Source organism: Arachis stenosperma, chromosome 7, assembly GCF_014773155.1.
Source record: "Arachis stenosperma cultivar V10309 chromosome 7, arast.V10309.gnm1.PFL2, whole genome shotgun sequence".
Classification (NCBI taxonomy): Eukaryota; Viridiplantae; Streptophyta; class Magnoliopsida; order Fabales; family Fabaceae; genus Arachis; species Arachis stenosperma.
In genome coordinates, this window is record NC_080383.1 from 57,120,166 (window position 1) to 57,139,100 (window position 18,935).

At 35.6% G+C, this 18,935-nt stretch overlaps 1 protein-coding gene and 1 non-coding gene across 8 annotated transcripts; one reads left to right on the plus strand and one right to left on the minus strand.

The window, feature by feature from the left end:
* Window positions 1–3,960: 3,960 nt before the first annotated feature.
* Window positions 3,961–4,068, minus strand: LOC130942885 (small nucleolar RNA R71). Its single transcript, XR_009071430.1, has one exon. It is a non-coding gene; the product is annotated as a small nucleolar RNA R71 (small nucleolar RNA).
* Window positions 4,069–8,522: 4,454 nt separating this feature from the next.
* LOC130941237 (uncharacterized) lies at window positions 8,523–14,557 on the plus strand. 7 transcript variants are annotated; one of them, XM_057869662.1, is made up of 13 exons: window positions 8,523–8,750; window positions 9,908–10,079; window positions 10,645–10,714; window positions 11,025–11,221; window positions 11,771–11,846; window positions 11,975–12,058; window positions 12,143–12,222; window positions 12,420–12,546; window positions 12,754–12,813; window positions 12,916–12,966; window positions 13,047–13,205; window positions 13,530–13,662; window positions 14,177–14,555. In XM_057869662.1, exons 2-13 carry the CDS (start codon window positions 9,925–9,927, stop codon window positions 14,335–14,337), a joined length of 1,353 nt encoding a protein of 450 aa, XP_057725645.1. In that variant the 5' UTR covers window positions 8,523–8,750; window positions 9,908–9,924; the 3' UTR covers window positions 14,338–14,555. The 7 variants fall into 7 exon arrangements, with proteins under 7 accessions (XP_057725645.1, XP_057725642.1, XP_057725647.1 ...); XM_057869659.1 differs by having other exon boundaries at window positions 8,551–8,750; window positions 9,894–10,079; window positions 14,177–14,554; XM_057869664.1 differs by lacking the exon at window positions 14,177–14,555 and adding an exon at window positions 13,917–14,108 and having other exon boundaries at window positions 8,551–8,750; window positions 9,894–10,079.
* The last annotated feature ends 4,378 nt before the right edge of the window (window positions 14,558–18,935 follow it).

Consider the following 18,935-nt stretch of genomic DNA (forward strand, 5'->3'; position numbering starts at 1 on the left):
CTTGAATGCCGCCATCAATTCTAGCTTATACCACAAAGATTCCGATTAAGGGATCCAAGAGATATCCACTCAATCTAAGGTAGAACGGAGGTGGTTGTCAGGCACACGTTCATAGGTGAGAATGATGATGAGTGTCACAGATCATCACATTCATCAAGTTGAAGAACAAGTGATATCTTGGAACAAGAACAAGCTGAATTGAATAGAAGAACAATAGTAATTGCATTAATACTCGAGGTACAGCAGAGCTCCACACCTTAATCTATGGTGTGTAGAAACTTCACCGTTGAAAATACATAAGAACAAGGTCTAGGCATGGCCGAATGGCCAGCCTCCCTAACGTGATCAAAAGATTCAAAGATCTCAAGATCTGATCTAAGAACTGGATGTCCAAAATGATCAAAAAATCTAAAAATGATCCAAAGATGAAAATACAATAGCAAAAGGTTCTATTTGTAGAGAACTAGTAGCCTAGGGTTTACAGAGATGAGTAAATGACATAAAAATCCACTTCCGGGCCCACTTGGTGTGTGCTTGGGCTGAGCATTGAAGCTTTCATGTGTAGAGACTTTTCTTGGAGTTAAACGCCAGCTTTTGTGCCAGTTTGGGCGTTTAACTCCCATTCTTGTGCCAGTTCCGGCGTTTAACGCCGAGCAGTTTTGAGCTGATTTAGAACGCCGGTTTGGGCCATCAAATCTCGGGCAAAGTATGAACTATTATACATTGCTGGAAAGCCCAGGATGTCTACTTTTCAACGCCGTTGAGAGCGCACCAATTGGGCTTCTGTAGCTCCAGAAAATCCACTTCGAGTGCAGGGAGATCAGAATCCAACAGCATCTGCAGTCCTTTTCAGTCTCTGAATCAGTTTTTTGCTCAGGTCCCTCAATTTCAGCCAAAAAATACCTGAAATCACAGAAAAACACACAAACTCATAGTAAATTCCAGAAATGTGAATTTTAACTAAAAACTAATAAAAATATAATATAAACTAACTAAAACATACTAAAAATATACTAAAAACAATGCCAAAAAGCGTATAAATTATCCGCTCATCAAGGCGCCCAGCACCCATCTTATTCTTTGAGTTGGGTGCCCAACGCCCATTATGCATCATAGGGAGGGCGCCTGGCGCACACAAAATTTTACAAGTGGGAGGGTGCCTAGCGCCTAGTGTTTTCAGCCAGCAACGTACGTCAAAACATCACGTAAACATTTAGTTTCAAACATTAAACAATCAACTCTTAATCAATAATCAGAAACATAATCAACTAATCATTAATTTACCAAAAACATTACCCCTTCATTTTAGCTTATAAAAATCTATTTTCTCTCGATAATTCCTAGCTCGCTTTCTTATGCATCCGCATCATTAGTAGTTTTTTCTGCATTATTTTCATATTTTCATGGAACTAATTACAATTTCTTCATATAAACCGATTGTTTTAAGTATCATTTACTACATAATAGGTTTTCTAAGTGTTTTTCATGTAAATATAGGATAAAAAGAAGGAAATAAAGGATATTCAAATAGCAAGAAATTGAAGTAGCATGCAAAGCCCTGCACATAGCATTCCAAGCCATGCAAGCAAAGTGGCGTGTAATGCCACCATGCAACGTCCCTCCATGAAAGCAAGCTTAGCATGTAATGCCATGCAGTGGCGTGTAACGCTTCTCAAGACAACAAGCATTGGCGTGCAACACCAATCATGGTGTGCAATGCCCTTTCCAAGAAGACAAGCTTGGTGTGTAACGCCATGCAGTGGCATGCAACACCCCTCGTGGAAGCTTTAAGTGGCATGCAACACAAGGATAGGTGTGTAACTCCTTGGAGGAAGATTGGGAGTGGCGTGCAATGCCACCTATGGCGTGTCACGCCATTAACACCTGGGAGCAATACAAGGCTTGGCCTGCAATGCCACTAAGTGTGTGCCACGCCTTGAAATCCATGAAGCCCCTGGAAGCTAATAAGACATGGTGTGTAATGCCATTAAATGGGTGTTGTAGGATATTGAAGGTGGCGGCAACACCACCAAGGACGTGCAACGCCCCTACTGTTACAAAGGAATAGTGTGTAACGCCATTAAGGGCATGTAACACCCAAACTCAATTCCAAGCCCACATTACATGCCACTAAGCCCAAGTGTTATGCCAACAACTATCTCAACAAGGCCCACTCTCAGAATTGCAATTTTGCTTTCAGAAGATTCTATTAGGATTTTATTTGAATTTGATTTTATTCAGTTTTAGTCTTAAGATTTGAATTATTGTTAGTAGTTATCTTATTCTCATAAAAGTAAGATTTAGTTTTTGAATTTGAATTTCAAGTAACCCTAGGATATAAATAAGTGAAGAATATTCACAGAGGAACATCTTAGTTCTGATGCATAGTTTTTTTCATCTGTGTTTTCAATTTTTCATGAGTCACTAACTCCTTTGTCAAAAGGTTAAGAACTCTGTTTATGTTTTCTATGAATTATTAATCTAAGTTTTATTTTATTTTGAGTTATTGCATTGATCTATCTCATGATTGAGGTTTTCGTTCTTGATTCTTTAAATGATTAATGGTATTGGAAGATATACTAATCTCGTTTTGAATTCTTGTATTACTTTGAAAAATTTAATATTTGAATTATAGCTTGAATACTCTTTTACATGAATTTTTTATTTGACTAGGAATAGTGCTTCAAAGAGTGTATGACCCCACATAATTTTCAATCACTCTAGTTTTGAATAAATGACATATAATTCGGATTAGAACAACTTTTGAAAATTATATTTTCTTACAAGTTTCAATTGCCTAGGACTAGCTTGAATACGTGATATATAATTTAACCTAAGAACTCCTTTTGAATCTTATTTGAAATTGAATCAGAACTGTGCTAAACCTCTTTAATTAATCAGTTGACCAAGAAATTGGCGGTTGATTAATTGAAGATAAACCGAGGAACCAAGAAATCGGGATTCAGTAAGATCATTGCATGCATCAAAATAGATGAACAAGGTTTAATCTTCTTGAAACTAAACATCTCCGAAACCCTTGACACTCTCCATCATTGTTTTCTCTCCTATTCAAGTTCACATTCACTGCTCTTTAGCATTCAACATTCAAACACTTTTAAGTTTCAGCAAAGATACAACTCCTCATTAATCTAGGTTTATTTTATCTAGTTAAAAATTTAACTCGATATTTGCATGCTCAATTCTTTAATCCTCATGGGAACAATATCCACTCACCGTGGTATTATTTGAACGATCCAGTGTACTTGCCGGTATCCATAACCTTTAATTTTTTCTCATCAAATTTTTGGTACTATTGCCGAGGATTAGCTGAGATTGACAACATATGTTGGGTTAAATCTCTAAATTAGATCCTGTTTTACTTTTCTTTTTACTCTTTCATTTTATTATTCTGTTTCATTCTTTTAGTTTTCTTTTTACTATATGTACCTTTGATTTATTTCTTTGTGTATGCAAGGGAGTGATAATCTTGAACTTTTTTACTACGATTCTGGGATTGAACTAACTCTAATCCGATTAAGAAAGAAAGCAAGAGCTAAAAAATAAGAAGAAAAGAATATGGCCAAAGGATAAAACGATGCAAGGAGAACCCTGGAGACTTCACCAATCCCATCACTAACAATTGTGGCAGCAACATAGTGAGACCCACTATCAAAGCCAATAATTTTAGTTGAAACCTTCAATAATCCAATTGGCACAGCAAGACCAATTCAGCAGCAATCCTCAAGAAGATCCGAACATGCACATATCCAGCTTCCTACAAATATATGACACATTCAAGAGCAATGAAATACCAAAAGCCATAAGATTTAGGTTGTTCCCATTCTCCCTAAGGGATAGAGCCAAACAGTGGTTACAAGCTCAACCCTTGGACAACATAGCAACCTGGGATGATATAGTGAATAAGTTTCTAACCAAATGTTTTTCACTACAAAAGCTAGCATGGTTGAGGAATGATATTCATACGTTCACCCCAAAGGATGGAGAATCACTCTATGAAGCATGGGAGAGATACAAAGAGATGTTGAAAAAATGCCCTCATCATGCATTTTCTGAGTAGTTACAACTTCAAACATTCCATGATGGAATATCCCATGCTTTCAAGACCTTAATTGACTCATTAGTTGGAGGATCCTTGCATTGGGAGACACCAGAAGAAGTTTTAAAGTTGATAGAGACAGCGGCTAACAATCACTACATGTATGCCAACGATAGAACATTATAAAAAAGAGTGATAGAGCTAGACACACTAGATGCACTTCTAACATAAAACAAAGCCATGTCACAATAAATCAACTCACTCACTAAACAAGTGGGGCATATGCAAGTCTCAGCCGTGAGAACACAAGTCACAACATGTAATGTGCGTGGAGGAGCTCATAAGGATAAAGATTGTAACTATTCAAGGATGACCAACCTTCTACTAAACAAGTGAACTATATGGGAAACTTTCCAAGGAACCCACAAAATGGCCCATTCTCAAAGACATACAACCCAGATTGGAGGAACCATCCAAACTTTGGGTGGAAGAATCAAGGACAGAGGAATTTTAATACTCCATGTTAACAATCAGCACCTTTGACACAGCCACAAAATCCTTAAAAGCCTTCTTCTCTCGAGCTCATCTTGAACAACTTAACTAAGTCAACTGCAGAATTTGTTCAACAAACTCAAGACTTCATGCGGGAGACAAGAGCCAACTTTAAGAATCAAGAAGCTTCTATAAGAAACTTGGAGGTACAAGTGGGTCAAATTGCTAAGCAATTGACAAAGAAACCCACAAACTCCTTCTCAAGTGACAGAATACCAAATCCTAGAGGAAAGTACAATGCCATTAATATGAGAAGTGGAATGGTGATTGGCAAGGAAGCCATAATAAGGAAAGAAGATGAGGAACCCTCAGAGGATGAGAAGAGACCAGCAGAAGATGTGCATTCACCACCACCCCAAATCCTAAAGGAAGATGCAAAGGAGAAAGCATACACTCCCAGAATTCCATTACTACAAATATTGAAAAGGGAGAATAAAAAACAACAATATTCCATGTTATGAAGTTTTCTTCAACCTTTCTCTCTTGTTCTTCTCTTTCCAAGTTACGTATAAAGAAAAGAAGAAAAGCAGAAAGTAGCTCTCAAGTTATGTACGAAGAGAGGAAAAACAAGCAGGAGGTGGCCGAAATCAACATGACCCAAATTTCAAAGGTGATTAGTCACCCGATTTAATAAATATAACATATTAAGGAGATAATTACTAAATCTAGAAATATTATATCACTAATAATTATACTCCTTATGAGCTACTAGTATAAATGATACTAGTAACGTGATTATCTTGAAAATAAAAGATATGATGATATATTAGCATAACTAAGTTCATCGGAGAGTGCCGGTAGTTTTTAGGTGCGGTTATTATATTATTAGCTTTATTCTCTCAAGATTTGAGTCTGGCTCATCAAAATGACTCTAACTGCAAAAATCAGAATTTTAAAACTCCTAACCAAAGCGGCTCGAAAATAAAATTTTCGCTAGCTAGTAACTGATAACGTAGTGAGGTGCTGGCGTTAACTAGGCTTTTCGAAAAATTACGTTGTGCCAAAAACTAGGCCGTTACAGGGATCGTTCTGCGAGTTGGCACTCCAACTCATGCATTCAATGTCGCATCTCCTGCATGGCATGGACGTAATCTTCCCAAGTCTCATGAAAGGTCGACCTCCAACATTCTGGCCATCTTGGTGGCCGTATCCTTGGGGCTTTGATTTTGACGTCCCTTTCATTAGGATCTGGAGTTACTTCGGTCTCTTCTCCATCATGCTCATGCTGGATCTCCTTGAGAGGAGTTTTTGTGTGAACAGTAGATTGGATTCTCATGTCCTTATCAACCATGATTCCAACTTCGTAGGATTTCCACAGACGGCGTCAAATGTTCGTCCAAGTGCTGAAATCACGAACTAGGTAGATTCGGAGATCCTGAGTGACGCTAAAATCAAGATGGGAATGCAACCTATAAAGACACTCTGATGCTTATGTAAATAGTATTTCAGGTGACACAGTGGAGAGTTCGTTACCTGCTGAGTTTCCATTTTTTCTTTTATTACATCTCTCCGATGTAACCTTTTCTAGACAAGATCAGAGCATTCGTAATCATGGTTAAATGAGAATACTATGTTACTAATTAACAGGTATATCATTAAGACTAATAAAGTCGTAATTTCACAAAACTATCAAAATATGGCATTAAAATAGATATTAAAGGCAGTAAAAGGGAATAAAGGGAAAGGGAACTCAACAGGTAAACTCTAACAAACACTAACTCCTGTGAACACTAACGATTTAAGCATCGAAATGTCTTGCAAGTAGCCCTCCTGCCCTGGTTCTGACTTTGCTCAAGTTAGGATTTCCGATCTTCTGATCTCATAAGCTCATAACCATAATAGAAGGTATGAACATTTGGTGCCGTCTATGGGGATCCATTATTGTCTAAACCATGGTTGATAAGAAAATTCATTCGGTAATCAACCCAATCGCTCCTTTTAAAGGGCGATTCCATGATGATGGGCAAGAAACAGATGCCACCCTCCTACCAATGAAGAACATCAAGTTCCGCCAGGATTTGAACACCGTGAGGTGTAGAATGCTGAAGCCCATAATGTCGAAACTCAGAACACGGGGACTCATCACTTCGCTGGATTAGGGAACGATTACGTTTATGCCATGTAAGAAATGCGTCATAGAATGCAAAAATTAGAATGCTGCCAGGCAGAGTTGGAACGTCACTTGGGAAAGCGATCATAATCGAGGCAATTCCGGTCTCAAAGCCGCATGGCCATGGGCCATGAAGATCATAGACGTGAAAAGAAAAGCACAAAAGAGGTTCCTGATCAACGACAAGATAACAATCGGTGACGTTCACACTCACCTCAAAGATAGAGGTGGTCACCACGACGTGATAACAAACGTCGCAAGTTTAAAAGACGAGAAAGGGATGAGTCTTGATCAGGTAAAGTCTAACAAACACTAACTCCTCTGAACACTACTAACTTAAGCATTGAAATATCTTACAAGTAACTTTTTCAGTTTGATTTTGATGTCCGCTCAATTTAGGATCTCCAAGCTCCTAATTTCATAAGTTCATAATCACAACAAAAAATACGAATATAACTGTCATTATGCATTTAATGCCTTTAATAATATATTTAATGTATGATTTGACAATTTCGTGAGTTAATGACTTTATTAATTTTAATAACTTAGCCGTTTACCTAATAACGTCATTTTCTCATTTTTGTCCAAAACACTAATCATATTTCATATCATTAGTATTTGATGACAACAAACCAAAAGTATTGTTTGGACAACATTGAGACTATTTTTTTATAGTTGTTTGTTTTTTAGCTAACGTTATTCTTTCTGTTTTATAAATAAGATAACATTTAAATATTTAAATTAAATAATGTTAAAGTGTTGTTTAATGATTTAATTTGACATTGTATATATTATGTCTAGTGTATTGAATAAAATAGATTAATAAAAAATTAATTATGATATTTGAATTAATATTTTAATATTTATTTTATAAAAAAATAATACATATTGTGTTATTTATTAATTTAATATATATTATTTTTTACCTTTAAGTTACCATTCTTACAAATAATACATTAATTTAGTAAGATAATTAAAATTATAATTTCAGTCTTACTTTAGTTATTATTGTATTATATTATAGCTTTAATTATACTTTTATGACGTTTTGTTTGCCTATGAAACGTTAAATTTGAAAAGTTAAAAATTAATTTATCATAAATTAAAATTTTATTTGATAATTTATTTTTTATTAATAAATTATTATATATATAAAATAAAGTCAAAGTTTTGACATTTATTTAAACATATAAATGAGATAGCTGTTTGACCAATACAATCAAAGTTGATTATATGTATTTATATCATCATAGTATTCTTAAAAGTAAAGTAACAAATCCCGTAAAATGATCGCAAATCAATTAATAGCATTTCAGACAAAAATATCTCATATCAATCTCATAAAGTTATTGCTTCTTAAATGCATCGTAAGTTCCAATTTCTAATTTTTAATTTTTATTTCTAATTTCCAATTTCCAATTTCCAATTGGGCAAGAAGTACCTTATCATGTAAAAGGGCAGCTGTCCCTTCACGCCACAACGTGGCCGTGGATGCTGATGACGCCATAGCAGCCGCTTCCCACTAAGGGACATTTTTGTCATTCCACAATCTTTGGAACACAATTTGGTTCCCACCAACTGATCACTGATCAGAAAAGCACACTACTTCTGCACTCAACCGCCCAAACGACTCAATAACGCAACCAGAAAGAAGAAGAGAGCCAACGACAAACTTGAATTTTCAATAGTGACAGCCATATTATATAGTTTTTATCTTCCAAAAACAGAAAAAAAAAAAAAGATATTTAATGTTTTTTTAAATTCCAGTTACGTGCTGTGAGCCTGTGAGGATAGATATGCTGTGGTGGATGATGTCGGATATGTCATAGAAAGATATCCCCTTGAAAATTGTGACCATGTGATTTAGAAAAAAAGTGATATATTTGTTATTAACTTTGGTTTCTTGTGTTTTGTTTTTTCTCTGAGCCTTTATATCCAACTTGGTTTTCTGACGGTGAGTTTTATCACTATGGAAGCGCGTCTTTGATGTGGCGCTTTGCTTTGCTTGACCTTCACGTTTTCTCTCTTTCGGTAAGTAGTTATCAAATCATAAACTCCATCATCTCATCATCAATTTAGTTTTCTGATTTAGGAATATCTCTCCCACCTTCTGTTTCTTCTCTGCATGTTTCGGATTTTGTGTTTCATGTGATTGATGTTTTGCAAAATTTGAATTTCCTGCAACTTGGTTTTCTTTCAGTGCTTTATGAGTTGTGACTATGTTTTGAAATTTGAAAGTATGATTTCATTTTCAGTGGCGGTTGTTGGAATTGCTTTCTAGGTAAAGCAATTTTTTTTTTTGGGGTAATATGTGATATGATCTGTTTCTAACCCTGGTAGATATGATGCTTTTTAGCTTAATATGCAAGGTGGTGTATTTAATTGATGGAGTAAGTTTGGGGAAAGTGTGGCAATATAAGGAATTTGAGTTTGGAAAGAGAAAGTGAGAAACTTGGTACAAAAATGCTGTGATTTGGCTCTATTACAAGAAACTTCCTTCTGTTTCTTTTGGTGGGGCAGAGGGAGAGGGGTATGATTGGGACCCCTGATACAAATTTGTTATCTTCTTGTTAATATTTCAAATATGCTGTGTTTATTGTCATAATGTACATCTGTCTGAAGATAGATATAAGCATCTTCTATAGACTCTAGTTTTGTATGGCATTTGGCAGTTTTGTACATCTGTTTTGTTCTTGTGCTTACAAGCCCTACCTTCTTTTTGTTGGATGCTTATTATGTTGCCAGATTATAGCTTGGATTTTTTCGACTGCATTTGGAACATTATAGCTTGTTACAGTTCATTGATTTTCTTTACTAAGTCTTCAATGTGATAGAGGCTCAACTGTTACTGTGTTAGGGTTCTTTTCTTCATTCATTTGAGTAGGAAGGTTCCTTAACAAACAATATGATGTTATACATTGATTGAAATATAACCATTTATGTACCTTTAAGCTTCTGGGACAAGTGATTCCATGACAAGGGCAGTGGAATTTTTATGATCTAAAGGTCTAGAGGTCGACCTTTGTTGATCTCAAAAGAAAAGGTTTTAGCGTAAGACAAATAAAAAAGAAGAGGAAAAAACTATTCAAAATTGGCGCAAATCCAAAAAAAAAAAAGAAAGAAAAAGCAATTTTGCAAGTGTGCAAATGAAAATTTTCATTTCATACCTTTCAGGTTTGTGGTTGCAGTTACCAAAGCCCTCGTCATGGGTACTATCATTGAAGATGACTCATTTACTAAGCCCTTAGGAAGATGGCCTGTCTTCTATTATGGCATGGGACACATGCTTAATGACATTACGGCTGCTTGTTGGTTCACCTATCTATTATTGTTCTTGACGGATATTGGACTTTCACCAAGGTGCAATAACCTTTTGTTATTCTTATTTAGTTTCTTGGACATGTCAAAGAGTATAGTTATCTTTTGTGCAAAATTGTATTAATTGATATTCTATTTAAGTATGATATAAATGGTTGGCATTAGAATTTCACTAGTCCAATTGTCAGGATCTAGCCTAATAATAACATGGATCTGAACTGATTTGCAAAATCAAATTGATTTAGTGGATTGTAGAACACAAATAATTGATGCACAATTACATTTTTTGTAAACTTTAGCAGCAAATGTTCCAATACTGTAAATTGATAATAGATAATAACTTAATGCGTTTGGCCTGATTCAGGCATGAATGTTCGAGTTGAGGTGGGACATGAACCTGTGAACATACTACAGATACACATTTACAAGAAACATTTTTGCAAGAGGCACATTATGTTGGAATGTTGATGTTACGACAAATGATTTTCAAAGTTGCATAACATTTTTTATTTTAACTTGAGAAAGCTTTCTATTCTAATATCTTTGACAGAATCTGTCATAGTTTCTTATTTTGTGTACTTGAAATTTCTTTTTCCCCATTTCATAGGGATGCAGCGGTTGTGATGCTTTCAGGTCAAGTGGCTGATGGTTTTGCCACCATATTTGCTGGTGAACTGGTAATGTCTTGGACACATATTTTCCTTCATTGTTGAGAAATATATCGTATGCTACTGTTGGTTTCTACATATGCCTAAAATCATCCTTGTAAACCATCACTATTTCATAAAGTAGTTAAATTCATTATTTCTCAATTCCTTTTCATCCAAATTCCTTGTCTTAATCTTCATGATAATGTGGATTTTTTGTGGAAGTAATCCGAGTATATCTGCCTGTTGCTTATTTGATATCTGCATTTTTACCAAGGTTTATATGCTTTCGAGATCTTGTATTGATAGAAATGCTTGTTTCTGTTGTCTTGCTTTATAGATAGACAGATTTGGGCATTTCAAGATTTGGCATGCTGCCGGATCCATATTGGTGGCTGTTTCTTTTTCTTCTGTTTTTGGAGGTTGTCTACCATGTAAAATCTTCGGTTCCAACTCTAAAACATTCGAAACTGCCAGTTACAGTGTATTTGCAGCAATCTTCAATGTAGGCTGGGCTGCTACTCAGGTTTCACACATGTAATAATTTCCACATATTTACCTTCTTTTCATTTACTTTTTATATTTCTAGTTGAATATAGTCCTTCAGTTACAAACATCAAAATAAAAGCAGTCGGCTGGTGCTTTCATCTTTAAAGTGTTCTTAGCTCTGTTCTTGGCAATATAGACTAGAGATTTGGATATCCTTGCATCCTTGAATTATTTATATTTTTGGAAATTCATTGTCAAAATATTTAGATTAGCTGATTTTTCTTGTTAAATTAAATACATACTATTCACACACGAAAATTTTCATGGGGACAAAACAAATGATACTGGTTCTCTGATGTCTGTTAAGCAGCTTAATTGTTTGTGGTGGCTATTATTTCATTAAATAAGTCTAAGAATGACCTGAAATGTGTATTTCCAAACACATTAATCTAAATGAACACTCCAATTTCATAAGTTTCTTGGTTGAAGCAATCACTAATGCAATTCTCAACAGGGTTAATGGTTATGTAAACGTTTCCCTAAGTGGGATACCAAGATTATCATTATTTTATAAATTCTTCAATTGCTTTCTTCAAGGTCCATGGTTACTTGCATCACATTGAACTCTACCAGCAGAGTGGCACTAGCTAGCTGTCGCAATGCTTTTACCATGGTAATATTCTCATCATCTTCCTTATGCTACATATCCCTCTTTTTTTGGTTGGGGGAGGGATTTATATTAAATCATCCAGATTGACATCCTTATAAATTATTAATTTATATAAATTGTATCTATTCAAGGTTGCCAACCTAAGCCTTTATGGAGTTGCGTTGATATTATTCAGTGTCATTAGTGGGAAAACATATGCTGGTGTTGAAAATCAGGTATGTGTATTAGTAATTGTTTGTATCCATCTATTAGTAGCTGACATCAAGCATAATCACTTTGTTATTATTCCAAATGAGCAGTACCGTTGGATTGCATATCTGTCAATTCTTATTGGCTGCTGCTTCGTTGGCATATTTCATCTTGCAACCAAAGAACCCAGGTGTGCTTGTAGGCTTAACTACAGTTTATCATCATAGCTTTCTGTTGTTTCTAGTAGTACATTAATATTATCACTGGAAATTGTGCAATAATCAAACTTCTACAGAGTTAAGATCTTGTAGTTGTTCGTTGTTGTTTGATCAATTTAGGCCATTATTTGTTGAAAAACTGAGAAATTCTCTTCTGTTATTTTCCTAGATTGAAGGTTGGTGTACATGGATCAGTTCATGCTAGGATTTCATGGGTCTATTGGTTCAAGAGAGTTTTGTATTATCAGGTTGCTCTTGTTTATGTTCTCACGAGATTAGTTCTCAACGTTTCACAGGTTAGCACAACAACTAACAATTTTTCGCTTATTTACTCGTCGGAAGAGAAGAGGCTTGAAATCTATAGACTTTGCTGCAAGTTTGGGTATGAAGGGAACGCATAGTCAGGAAACATTTAAAAGGAAACTGAAATTTAATACTGGCATTTAGATTTCCTATGAAACATAACATGAATACTTATGACACCAAAATGGCTTCTATTTCAGGCATACCTTGCATTCTTTGTCATCAATGACCTACATATGGCCCAATCAGCCAAAGCTTTGGTACATGAGAAATTTAGCCCATTTTTAATTCATTTCAGTCTGTTGATCTTTATATATTTGAAGTTGTAGTAAATAACAATTGTTTGATGATAATTGAATTAGGTTCCTGCTATTATATACATATGCAGTTTCGCTGTATCTATTGCATTACAGGTTTGCATACTAAATAAGTTCTATTGATTATATTGTACCATATTACATTTCCATAGTTAAAATTATTATTATTATTTTAGGAGATTGCATGGACCGGTCGAAGGCTGAAGGCCTACTACTCTGCTGGGTGCATTCTTTGGATTTTTTGCGGTGCCGTGATCCTCCTTTTAACAAGAAATATGAGTTATGTGATGTACATAGTATCAGTATTTATTGGCATAGCAAATGCTATGATGACGGTATGGCAAGATCTTCTACTTATTCGAATTGTCAAAAGAAAAAGAAATGTCCATTTTATTTTATTTTATGTATGCAATTTTGAAGCCTTATTTTTCTTTATTACTTTTATGTAAGGTAAATTTACCAGTTTCTATTCTTAAAAAATGTAGGCTTTAGGGTGTAGACATAACTTTGGTCAATAAGAGGAAAAATCAAATGCTGAAGTTTAACAATAATAGCACCCTGTCATAAATTCCTTCTATGTTGGTTCAAACTTCAAATTAATAAGGATTTGTTTATCAGATATAAATATGTTGAATTATTGATTGGTGTTCTTTTAATAGGTGACTGCAGTAAGCATGCAAAATTTTCTCATTGGTGAGGACCTTAATGGCTGTGCATTTGTTTGTGGATCATTGAGCTTTGTGGACAAAATTTCATGCGGGCTTGCTTTATATGTTCTTCAGTCATATCAAAGTAAGTTTGTTAATTTTATTTTATCTTATGATAATTCTTTCTCTCCATTCCTATTAGACTGGACGATGGGAAGCAATAATGAAATTTAAGTAGATTCTTGCTATCTGCAATAGCAGGATACAACATATCTGGCTTAAACTTTTCTATGCTCTTATTATATTCTTCTTCATAGAGTTAGCATGTCCAAGCTCAAACTTAAGAGTGCACGAAATCTTCCATTTTCAGTCAAACATGATTTTTGTTAAAATATACAGGGAAATTTTTCCTCAAAGGGGTTTTGTCCTGACTCTGGTAGAAGTTGAAACTATCAAGTACATATGGAAGGTGGGGAACCACACTTTAAAAGTTACCCCTCCATTTCAAAATAAGTGTAGCTTTCACTTTTTTGGGTTCATTGAAAAGTTAATGTATCTTGACAATATAGGGACACTGTACTATACAGATTGAGATTGTATAGAGAGAGAATAAAAATACAATTTTTGTATTTTGACAGTGTTAATTGACCACAATGCAGATGTGTCTCCACAGCTCCAAGGAACACAAATGGTCCTTTCAGTTACAAGGTTAGGTTTGGGTCTTGTTCCTGCATTATGTGCACTAGTTGGTGTGGCAGTAACTTGCACTATGGATTTCAACAACCCTTCAAAATCTTTGACAGCACCGCTGCTAGTTTAGCCGTGTGTTCATCAACATGATCGTTCTACTTCATCTCTAACTAATATACAAAGATAGCATTTGAAAATTCAACACAAGAAGTAATCTTGGAAATATTCACATTGTTTTTAGCAAGTTATATGTATTAGTTATTTATTGAATTGTTCTTAATTATAAGAAATGTGAGGTCGAATGTACATAATAGTATGTTCACGATTTAATTGAAATTTATACTAGTACATTTTCAGTTTCATTTGAACTAAAGGTTTGTAAGATTCCAATAACGCGAGTCGCTGATTTTCGTTTCTTTTTTTTTTAAAAAAAAAGAAAAAACTAAATTGAGAAAATTTGTGTACTTGATATTTAACCTTGTTTTCAAAAATAATACTTATTTGGTGGATAGGAAGAGAGTTTTGGGAATCACATAATTACTGAGTTAAAATTTAATAAAAATTTGAATTTCATTGGTGTAATTAAATTAAAAAATTATTTTAATTTTTGTCGAAATATTTCAATATAATTTGGATCTGAAATAATTATGTCAATCTTATTATTGTTAAAGTAGATTGAGATAACAAAGTAAATATACATGAAACGTAATTCTCATACAAGTTGTAATAATTCATCATGAAACCAAATACTAGCCATAACACTTATTCACCTTGTCTCCAAACCCAATACTGTTTCTGCCTCATATTCATCCATTTAGTTCAAATTTGTTTTTTACGTCGAGCCGATCCTCGTTCTTTAAATGATGCTATTTCGAGGAGGACATCTAAAGGTGAGCTTTAATGGCCTTATCTTCGGCAGGCTCCTCCGGGTTTTTTTTTTTTTTTTTTTTACGTCGTGCTGACCATCGTTCTTTAAATGACGCTATCCCGAGGAGGACACCTAAAGGCGAGTCGTAATGGCCTCATCTTCGGCAGGCTCCTCCGGTTTTTTTTCAATTTTTTTTTCACGTCGTGCTGACCCTCGTTCTTTAAATGACGCTATCCCGAGGAGAACACCTAAAAGCGAGCCGTAATGGTCTCATCTTCAGCAGGCTTCTCCGGTTTTTTTTTACGTCGTGCTGACCCTCGTTCTTTAAATGACGCTATCCCGAACAAGACACCTAAAGGCGAGCCATAATGGACTCATCTTTGGCAGGCTCCTCCGAATTTTTTTTACGTTGTGCTGACTATCGTTCTTTAAATGACGCTATCCCGAGGAGGACACCTAAAGGCGAGCCATATTGACCTCATCTTCGGCAGGCTCCTCTGGTTTTTTTTATTTACGTCGTGCTGACCCCCCTTCTTTAAATGACGCTATCCCGAGAAGGACACCTAAAGGCAAGCCGTAATGGTCTCATCTTCGGCAGGCTCCTCCGGTTTTTTTTTTCGTTTTTTTTTTTTTACATTGTGCTTACCCTCGTTCTTTAAATAACGCAAGGTTCAGTATCTCCTAAGTCTTCAACCACTTCTTACTCTTCAATAAGTACGGCTTCCTCCAAGTGTTCTAATATATAATCACATTCCTCATTTTTCACCGGAGTTTCTAACTTCTCCTTCATGCTACGTTCTTCATTAGACTCTCCACATGTAGCTATGGGAGTTTCTTGAGTGCTGAAATGTAGTGAAGCTAAATTATCGACTATCTCAGTCAAGGTAGCTATGAACTCTAGTGTTGTCCTTTGCATCTCACTTTGCTCTTGAAGAAGAACACCAAGAGTGTCATCCATTGGAGATTAGAGTGGATCTGAGGGTTCATTGCTTGGGAGGAAAGGTTCATGATAGGAGGGTGGTTCATCATAATAGGGATGTGGCGGTTCCACACTCTCCATCTTTTTCACTTGTTGCATAACACACTTTAGTTCCTTGTTCTCAAGTTAAAATTCGTTATCCATGAGAGTTTCGTGTGCTTTTCGGCTTTTCTCTCGCTCCATTTCATAGATGGTTGCTTGAAGTCGATCCATTGCTTTCTTAAAATGATCTCGTGGCTCTTGTTCTGCTTGGCTATCATAAGTAGGATCATAGTGCTCTTGGAATGATGGATATAGACATGGTGTATATAGAAGTGGTGGTTCTTGGAAGTAATTGGGTTGGAATTGGGGTGGTTCTAAGTATGGCTCGTAAGGCTCATAAGGCTCTTGGTACAGGGGATATGGGTTAGGATCATATAGAGGTGTTTGGTAACATTGGGCTTGTGAGTACGGTGGTCCAAAACTATGTTGAGGAGGGGGTTCATAGGCATATGGTGAGACTTGTTGGTAACTACAAGGAGGTCCACCACATCCATTATCTTCGTATGCATCATGGAATGACTCTTGCTCATAGTATGTTGGTGGAGGCTGTTGCCAAGAGGGTTGATCAAATTCTTGTGGCTCCTCCTATCTTTGATTGTCCCATCCTTAATGCATGTTCTCATTGTAACTTCCATTCCCTACAACATAATTTGAACCAAACTCATAGCCAATGGGGTGAGAATTCATAGTAATAAGAGAAAATAAAAATAAACTAATGAGAAATAATGAAAATAAACTCCTAAAACTAGAAATAACTAACAAAGAAATAAAAGGCAAAAATATTCACAATATTCACAATAACCAATAATAAGGTACACATTTGCAATTTCCCGACAACGGCGCCAAAAATTGATCGGAAAAAATCTTCAGTAAAGAATTTCACAAAAATAAGTGCGTTGAAAGTATAGTTCTAAACCGACAATTAAACCTCAATCAAATTTAAATTGTTTGTCACTTAAGCAAACCCAATAAAATTAATCGAAGTATTTAAATCTCGGGTCGTCTCTAAAAAAATTGCAGGAAAGTATAGTTATTATTGGTTATGAGAAATTATATTTTTGGGTTTTGAAATAGGGAACGAGTAAGTAAAATGGCGAGAAAATAAATTAATAATTAAGAAAAGTCCTAACAAGGATTGAGAAACAAATTTCTATCCTCATTATCATTGTCAATTGTGATGGTAGTTGCAAATTGCTCTCACTTAGTTAACCTCTAACAATTGAAGGTAAGTCAAATGAGCAAATCAACTTGAGTTCACAAGTCCTAATCAAAGACTAGAGTTAGTGAAGTTCAAGCCAACTAGCAACTTTCAATCACCAACCAACAAGAGACTTTGACAATTCAAGGGTCTCCAAATTACTCAATCCAAGTTAAGAACATAAAAATCTAATTTAAAATCCATCCAAGTATTTTGTCAAACACTTGGAAGGCACAAAATAAAAGTATAGAGAATTAATAAGAGATAATAAAATCTAAAATCAACAATTGCAAGGAATCAATAATAAAAAATGAAGAAAGAAGCAATCATAAACATGAAAACATAACTTGCATTAATATGGATTAAAGAAAATAAGAAGAATTCATAAATTAAATTGGCAACATAAAGGAATCAATGATAGAAGTAGATAACTAAAGTGTTAGAACAAATAAAAGTAAAAGAAAACAAAATTAAAGGAAGATTAAACCTAAACCTAAGGAGAAATTGAAAAGAGAAACCCTAAAACTTAGAGACAGTAGAGAGCTTCTCTCTCTAGAAAACTACATCTAAACTTAAAATTACGTGAATGAGAAGTGTCTCTATGGTTCCCCCACTCTGCAGCCTCTAATCTATGTTTTCGGGCTTGGAACTGGGCCAAAACCAGCCCAGAAGTTGTCCCCAGCATTTTTCAATATCTGCAGCACGTGACGCTTTGTCACGCGTACGCGTCCCCACGCGTGCGCGTCGCTTGACAAAATCCTGGTCACGCGTACGCATCGCTTGTCCGCCGCACTAGTCATGCGTACGCGTCATACCACGCGTGCGCATCACCTAACTGCGAGGCAACTATGGCAAATTGCATATCATTTTGAAGCCCCGGATGTTAGCTTTTCAACGCAACTGGAAACACCTCATTTGGACCTCTGAAGCTCAAGTTATGATCGATTTAGTACGAAGAGGTCAGGATTGACAGCTTAACAATTCCTTCAATTTCTTTTATTCCTTCCACTTTTGCATTCTTCCTTTCCATCCTCTAAACCATTCCTGCCCTATAAACCCTGAAAACACTTAACAAACATATCACAACATCAAATGGTAATAAGAGAGGATTAAAAATTAGTAATTTAAGGCCAAAGAAGCATGTTTTCAATCATAGCACAAAATCAAGAAGGAAAATGTAAAACATGCGAATTTTATGAATAAGTGTGAGAATAATGGATAAAATCCACTAAATTAAGCACAAGATAAACCGTAAAATTGCAGTTTATCAGTGCTTGCTAGAGACTTCTTCTGAATTTCGGTCTCCCATGGGTTCAAACGCCCTCGAAGTCCGTTGGTCGCTGGGTCCCCACAGACAGCGTCAACGTTCAGGTGTTATCTAACTCGACGGGACCACGACCTAGGCAAGGGGTGCACTGCTGTTAGCAATTCTCCGAGACAGTGAGTATATACCGAAAGAGGGGGTGGACCTGCAATGACACTCTGATGCTAAAGTCAGGGAGATGTCTCTAAGGTCGAAGGTTTGGGTTTGGTTGCGTACCTTAGGAAGGATAGCGTTCCCCTTCTTATAAGACTCTTGGGGTTCGCACAATGGGAAAGATGCGATGTGTATCGACGACATTAAGTACTAGAGGTTATGTG

Bases quoted from the DNA above. Each gene is read 5' to 3' on its own strand.
- LOC130941237 (XM_057869662.1), top strand. From the start codon at position 9,925: ATGGGTACTATCATTGAAGATGACTCATTTACTAAGCCCTTAGGAAGA. The intron at 11,222-11,770 runs GTAATAATTTCC...GCTTTCTTCAAG, and splicing joins GCTACTCAGGTTTCACACAT to GTCCATGGTTACTTGCATCA. The intron at 13,206-13,529 runs GTATGGCAAGAT...TTCTTTTAATAG, and splicing joins TAGCAAATGCTATGATGACG to GTGACTGCAGTAAGCATGCA.